Below are 7,979 nucleotides of genomic sequence, written 5' to 3'. Positions count from 1 at the left end.
AACCTGGCGCCTAAAGGGTTAAGACAGGATTTGGTAAAAGTTTACCAACTGGCCCCGCTGGTCAGAAAAAATGATGGCGTACAGTAAAAACCCAGTGGTGCTTTCTCCGTTGGGTTAGGGTTAGGGTTACAAATCCACAGCGGATGTTGCCAACTTTTATTTGGTAGCCCGGAGTCCTGGCGGCTGATCAGCAAGTAGAGAAACCTGTTGCCATCCAAGAAAACATTATGGGTAGTGTCATGGATGAAAATAGTAATACAATAGTAACTGTTGGCCACTAAATCATGTCATGCAAAAAGTTTGTACTGAAGTACTGAAAATGAAGTTTGTTAGGGCTGCAACTATTATTGTTATGAGATGTGATTAAACAGTTAATCTTTTAGTGTGTAACATGTCAGAGAATAGTCAAGATCATTTTACAGTTTCCCAGAGGTTAAGATGACATCTTCAAATGTCAAAAAGCCAAAGAGATTCAGTTTACAATGATATAAATGGAAAAAGGCTGTAAATTGGAGAATTTTGAACAAGAAAATATAAAAAAATATATTTCATAAATTTAATGTAATAAAGTATTAAAATATTTGACCATCATTTATCTCTTGATTAACCCACTGATCTATCCAATAATTGTTTCAGCCATAAGGTTTGTAATTGCTTGCTATTTCATTTGATAATTGTCAGTCTGTAACATTTAGGAAGCTCCATTGTTAGACATGGAATATAATATTCACAGGTATGTTTTTATTAGTGTATAATCACCTGAATATAATAATTGTTTTGTTACCTTAGAATGAGCCTTAGGTAACTTAGGTGGAATAAGAATGTGGTATCAACAGTCAACAAGGTAGAAAGGCTGCTCGTACATACATGGCCAATGAATGCCATTTGGGCTCCATTTGCACTTTTATTAGGCATCCCCTAATATGTCCAATATCCACTTCATTGTGAAGCTGACAATAAAAGAAGGCCCTGACCATGAATGATGCAGCATCAGCTTGTCCTCAAATTTGCTCCCTTGCTAGAATTACTCAACACACAGCTGCAGGACCACATGGTGAGAAAAGAAGTGCTGCGGCTTCAACACACTTGCACCTTCCCATTTCCTACAGCAAGAAAAAGTTCTGTTGGTACAAGAAGCAATTCAACTCACATCTTTCTTCATGAAATGGCTGTCAATTTTGGTGTGACTGCACCTTTACTCAGACAGGCCTGCCATTAGTCGCCACTCAGCTCTGGCTTACAAGGCTAAGACAGGGAATGCGCCAAGGGTCAGCTGCATGTTACCTCACCCATCTCTGGTGCTAATCTGTTGACCACTCGGGGAAAAAGGCCACAGAGAGCCAAATTATAAAAGACCTGTCAGTGACACAGCAGTGGAGCCAGTCACACTGAGGGTGGCCTTCGGTTGATATTTTCAGACCTGTCCACTTTGAAAGTGGGGAGGATAGCTACAAGATAGCCTTGATGTCATTAAGTCTGAGTGGTAGGTCTTGCTCTCCTTGAGGACAATGGTTATAGGGAAGACAGAACTTACCACCTGCTCCCCAACCAGGCCTCAGTTCTGTCTCTAATCAGCCGCACAGGATCCAAGCTGGATTGCTGCCACCCAAAGCTGAATGAAAAGACTTTTGTCTAGATCCTGTACCACTCTCCTGGATGCCACACTAGCAGTGGCTTGCTCAGTACAGAGGAATAAAAGTAAAAGTACTAGTGCAGGTTGACTTTGGTTAACAAGAAGAGCAGGTCAGTCTTACAAAATCCATTCATATCATCCACTACCACTTCAGACAAGGATAAGGAAGGTAAAGTGGTACGACCACAAACCTTTACACATAAACGGTCCCTGTACAGTTGAAGTGGTTTGACTTGGGTGGCTATGTACACGCAAGCAAATTTTTAGTAGTTAGATATTGTGTCCCCAATCCCACGTACAGTTACAGGTTGAAACAAAATTACATTGTCAAATGGCCCAGAGACACTTAGGGATGAGAATTCCTAACATTTTATGGATACCAATACCATTATCAATTCTGCTTATCGGTCAAATTCTTTATCGATTCCATTTTTGACTCCTGAAAAAAAACTCGAACCGGTTTTCAAATCCCATCCCTATAGAGACACGTCACAGCTCCAGCTTTCCAATAAATACAACTGGCCATGATTAAGGGTTGGACACCAGCATAATGTCACAACATAAATGTGAAATGTGAATCATTACTTGCAGGAGTCATAGAAGTGTTTGTCTGTAGCCCCCCTCTACAGGTAAACCATAGAGTTAGCAATGACAAGGACTGCATTCTTTCCTTATACTAGGCAATCGCATTTGGGAGAATAGGAGTGGAAAAAAATTAATAAATAAAAAATCTATGTAGCTCTCCCAAATAATGTTAATTTGAAAGCATTCCTTTTTCACAAACACATCTAAGACATGAAGAAATTTGCACAACCTTAAAATAGCATTCATTGCTCAGTAAAACACAGATTCATCCTCATTTTAAATAGTAAAATAGAACAATTTTAATTTGGAGGAAATCAAAACTACGGCACTGAGAACAAAAAGTACAGGTTGATCAGCAAAACATACTGGTGTGCTTTCTATTTGAATTTCCATTTATAGAATACTTATATAAAAAAAATTAAAAGCAGATAATGACAGCTGCTTATGTTTTTGGTCGTAATTTCACATTATAGTTCATTTTACCATCATTACTATTCAAAACCATTGGCAGGAAAACAGAATGACTAATGCCAATCATGCTACTGTACAGTTGTTTGTGGATGGTGGGTGAGGGATACAGAGAAGCTCCATGTGCTCAAGCTTAGGCAGGAAAAAGCATGCACGCCTGCACTGAAAGTGTTCGCTTGGGTTCTCCCAACTATCAGATGCTTATTGCACGGGCTTAAAAGAAAAGTTCACCTCAAAATCATAAATACATATTTTTCCTCTTACCCATAGTGTTTTTGGTGTGAGTTCCTGAGTTTTGGAGATATCTGTCATAGAGATGTCTGCCTTCTTTCTACTATAATGGAACCAGATGGCACTAGGCATTGCTGTGCTCAAAGTGGCAAAAAAAATATTTTAAAAAACTCAACAGCAATGTCTTAATCATTTGTTCCTACTGAACTACCCCCACCAACCGTATCTGAGTGTTGGCTATCTCAGTGGTGGTAGGTGAGCTAGCTAACATCATAGCGTTTCAGCTCAGCAGTCTTTATTATTATTACTGCGCTGTCACGCTGGCACGAGACTCTCGTCTGTGACTGGGTGCACGCTTCCTTTCTGTGAGTGATATATACAAAGGAAATAGTTCTTACATGAAACTGCTCACAACAAGGTCTGTGGATTAGCTCGAGGAACCGGGGTTATAGCCCTGCGAAGTGTATTTACCAGTTTCAAATGCAAGAGTAACTAGTTTGTCTTGTGCCAGCAGAGGGCACTCACTATCAGCTTGATTTATGGCATGTCCTACTGACCTGTCCGTTAACTAAGCTAGTAATGTTATGTTTTTTACTCTAAAAATGGAGAACACTAGCGAGCAAAGCATGGAGCAAAACTGTCCTGAGCAGATAATCGCACTTGCTATGTTGCCTATGTTAGCTTGCCACCCAAGTAAGGCAAAGGAGCGGAGGCACCACACACGAGCAGAGCTTATGGCCCCTTGCCAGAGGCCCATCAATAAGAGAGCTAGATCCATATGTAGATATGTGGCCCATTGGTGTGGTAAGAGTGAATGTCTGATCCTTTAGTATAGTTTTTACATTGTGTTTTTCTGAGTGGTGACATATATGTGTACTATGTGTTTGTAGATCATTTTTTTAACAAACACACTCTGATGAACTTTGACCACTGCACCATTGCTTCAACACCTGACATGTCTATTATTAGGTATGCCACCCAACCTCCTACATTTCATCTCATGAAAATCTGATATTTATTGTAACTGCCACATACTGGCGATAGTCAGCTGATCAGAATCAATTAGTGACAAAGAATCCTGGATGGTCAGGATATAAATTAAATTACCACTACCTGGAAATACCACACTAAAGATAAACTGGCATCAACTTCTTGTTCCTGTAACATTCTCTTATATATATATATATATATAGTATATATGTATAACCTTGATACTACCCTCTTGCTGCTTAAGCTGTGCTGAATGATGCTAATTATTCTGCCGCTCACATTTGCTTAAGTTCCTGTTGACAGTGGCTTTCTTTATGTGTGAATGATACTGCTTTGCCCTTGACTGTCTTAATAATACAACCCTGTAGAAATAAAATAACACCCTAGGAATTTTGCCAGCTACAGGAAATCACTGAGATGCGGCAATCTTTCATTTAAAACATATTGCTAGGATCACACTAATGTCATTTTCCCAGCCTTAAAGCATTTAACCCTCTGTGAGTTGGCTCGCAGCACAATTTCGGGACTCATGAACTGAGATGGAAACGCTTACTGCACCGAGCTGGGATGAAACCTGTGTGTCACTGTTAGAATCTCTATTTGTGGGGCAACTTTTTGTGGGTGACTTGAAGTAATTTAACCTTCAGAGTAATGTCACAAATATGGCAATGTGAGATACGGACTTCCAAATAGCAGTAATGGCAATATTACATATATTAGATCCTTGTTTATGTGGCAAAATGCAGGTTCCCAACACTGTAATTTATTTAGAAATATAGGAGTCTATTGATTGATAAATTAGCTGAATCAAAGCTGCATTTTCACACACAATATGTTCAAATAAAAATAGCAGCGCCTACCAGTTTCAGCCTGTCTACTCTCCCCATTATGTAGATCAAATAAGAGGTCAACACCACAGCCGCCCTCCTCTCTCCAGCCTCCTGGAAAAGGCTTCCTGCCGCTGGCCCAACCTCACCAGCCAGCTACCCTTCCAAGTCTCAGCATTGGTGCCACTCGGGCGATGAGGAAGTTAGAGGAGTTAGAGAGGCTCCTCACTTGCAAGGCAGTGGGTCCTCACAGCGTCAGCATCAGGGTGCTCCGGGCATGTACCGGTTAGCTGTCAAATGCGCAGACAATGCTATCAAATACCAGCTCCAAGGGCCTTATTCCCACCCGCAGAAGCTGGGAAGCAGGATGAGAATGATGTCCTTTGATTTCTCTAGTGCTTTCAACACCATCCAGCCTCTGCTTCTGAGGGACAAGCTAAAAGCGATGCAGGTGGATAGCATGGTTTCCTGGATTATGGACTGACTAGCTCACTGACAGGCAGCAGTTCATCTTCCTCCAGGGCAGCGTATTGGATACACTGCGGAGCGCCCCGGGTAACTGTATTGTCAGCTTTCAGCTTTTCAAGTTCGCTCTCTACACCTCTCCTTTTAAGATTCAAGTCAGGGTCATGGCAGCTTCACAAGTTATTTGATGACTCCTCTATTGTGCGGTGCATAGGTTAGGGTGAGAAAAGGAGAACACGAGCCTGCCTGAGGAGTACTGTGGTCCAGCCTGTCACCATCCAGGGTAAGGGGAGTGAAATGGTTGGTTTCAGTGGCTCCAACAGACTGCTTAACAAGTTCTACTAATCAGTGCACATTTGTAATGGCTGAGAATGGAGACAGGATTAACAGCCTGGCTCTTTTCACTGAGGGTGCACAGAGCAAAGGAGAGAAGATGAGGATGAAACTGAACTCCAGTGGTGATACAGCGCTCGCTCACCTTCCACCTCGTATACCCAAGGTGCAACAGCAAGCTGTTCAGCTGGTCGTCTGTGTCAGCAGTCATCAGACTGTGCAATAATTCTAGTCCAAGTAGCTCATATCTCAGCCAGCTTGGAGCCAGCTGAACTGCACTGCCCTGCACTGACAGCTTGAGGTACTGAACGTGCAGCCCCCTTTTTATAGGCATGGTGATGTGACTACATTCACATTAGTGCTGCACATTCACATGTCTGCTTTCATAGCATATCATTTGCTGATTGTAAAACTAAATAAGCAATCAAGACACTTATTAACATCTGTAACACCATACAGTGTGTTCGGCATATGTTGGAAATCACAGCTTCACATTTACCACATTGTTTTCATCTCCTCTCTGCTGTCTGTGATGATACTTTCTACTACATGTATGTAGTTTTTTTCCTATTTTTTCTTTATTGATTCTTATTAGCTTTACTGCTGATCACTGCAGTATATATATATATTTTTTTCTTTATTTAAATAGAATAAAAGATTATGTTCTGACTGCCGACCTGTCCAGGGTGTCTTCTGCCTTGAGTCCAGTGTCAGGTGGATCCCCCATGACCCTCAAGGATACGATGGACTGTATGAGGACTGTATATAATTGTTGTTGTGTTTGTTTAAACAATCAAGGGAACTACAAATCTGAAATTCATGATAAAACCATGTGTTGTAAAATTACAATTAAATTAGCTTGTATCTGACTATTATGTCTACATATTGCGATATTCAAACCTTTTCCACCTGCATTACAGTCAAATAATGATGTGGCAGTTTATCCCGCACATATAAGGAAACACAATGTTTGTACAGTGTGTAGGCTACAGTATGCATGCGTGTGTGAGTGTGTGAGTGTGTATTTGTGTGGGTGGGTTGGTGAAGCGGGGCCCTATCTCACATCCTTTCACTGAGATTCTGACTTTCTATCACCACCCCTGGTCTATTCATATACAGCGAACGCACAATACAGTTTATAGGCGCACATACATATCACAGCGAGGAGGGAGAAGATAAGAAAACACCATTACATGTGATAAAGACAGTAAAACCCTGCGCGGGAATATTACGGTCCAACTGGAGATATATATGATTAAGTGTGATAACACTGTAGAACCATGATAAGTCCTCATGAGAGCGTTATAGGATTTATCTTTTACAGAGGGTTAACTGATATAAACTGCCAGAAATGTCTGTCTTCCGAAAACATTTCCTCAAGTGTAAGAAAACCAACGCAGCCCTGAAAATGAAAAGTCATAATTGCATTTGTGTCACATACTCAAACCAATGCGTGCACAACCCCTCCCGATGCTGAGTATCTCAGCTCTGTGCATCCTCAACAACACATTAACCAGCCGAATCAATAACATTCAAGGGCAATGAGCAGGAGAGGCTGCACACAGTTTTTAGCCTCATGCCATAACTTGCGAATGGCACGCATGCAGCATGTGTAGTTCCAATTCAGAGAAAAAGCGAACATTTGCGCGTTTTTAGATATGGTGACCTTTAGTAACTCCTGGACCGTTGCGCTTGGTTGGTCTGTGTGGACCGACGCACGAGAGGAGACATCCTGATATTGGTGATGTGATAATGAAATATAGTGAAAGACTTACTTTAAGACGGCGCTGTCCCCCTGTCTGACGGTGATGTTGTCCTTTAGTACAGAATCCCCGCTCCTGGCTGGAACTCCTGCAGGTACAAGGAATAACAATTTAAGTCCGAGGACGACAAGGCTTTTCCCAGGCACCGCCAAATAGCCACAAATTCCCATGTTTTTCTGACACTGCGCAACTTCCAGGAAAACTTGAACCGTCGGATATTCCCTTCTCGCGTCTTGAGCTGCGAATTCCGCTCCACAAACAAGATGCGGTGTCGCCTGTGCCGAGCTGCGGACGACCTGCTTTTTGCTCCAAGTAAACAGGCTTGTTATGAAATACTGTCCGTGTCGATAAACGCAAAGGGGGGGAAAGTGTCTCTCCGCCCGCCAGCCGCTCTAGGAAACTGACTTCGGAGGAGAGAAAAGCTCCGTGTTTGTGAGAGGACTGCGCACAGCGTCCTCCGCTTCAAACTGTAATCGCCGTGAAATGGATGCTCTCGGAGAGATGCATCAGCCAAGTCTCCTTGTGTGTGTTTTTCTCTCTCACTCGGTGTTCTCTCTTTTTTGCTTGTCTGGGAGAGAATTGTGTAAAGCTGTGGACACTCAAAGCAAAAGGCTGAATTCGCTCATGTATCTCTTTTTTTCGTTAAGTAGGCTACAGCTCCTGGAGTACTCTCTCTCTCTCTCT

General features: G+C 42.0%; 1 protein-coding gene across 1 annotated transcript in view; it reads right to left on the bottom strand.

Annotated features, from left to right (window-relative positions):
- Positions 1-7,844, bottom strand: part of opcml (opioid binding protein/cell adhesion molecule-like) — a gene marked incomplete at its 3' end in the record, with an annotated part of 118,183 nt that extends 110,339 nt beyond the window's left edge. The window contains 1 exon segment of the mRNA XM_035666989.1: positions 7,308-7,844. Within this exon segment, the coding sequence (XP_035522882.1) occupies positions 7,308-7,465 (158 nt within the window).
- Between the last annotated feature and the right edge of the window lie 135 nt (positions 7,845-7,979).

The sequence above is a fragment of the Morone saxatilis genome, unplaced genomic scaffold (assembly GCF_004916995.1).
Source record: "Morone saxatilis isolate NCDOM2014 unplaced genomic scaffold, NCSU_SB_2.0 Contig20, whole genome shotgun sequence".
NCBI lineage: Eukaryota > Metazoa > Chordata > Actinopteri > Moronidae > Morone > Morone saxatilis.
This window is presented reverse-complemented; position numbering and strand designations above follow the sequence as displayed.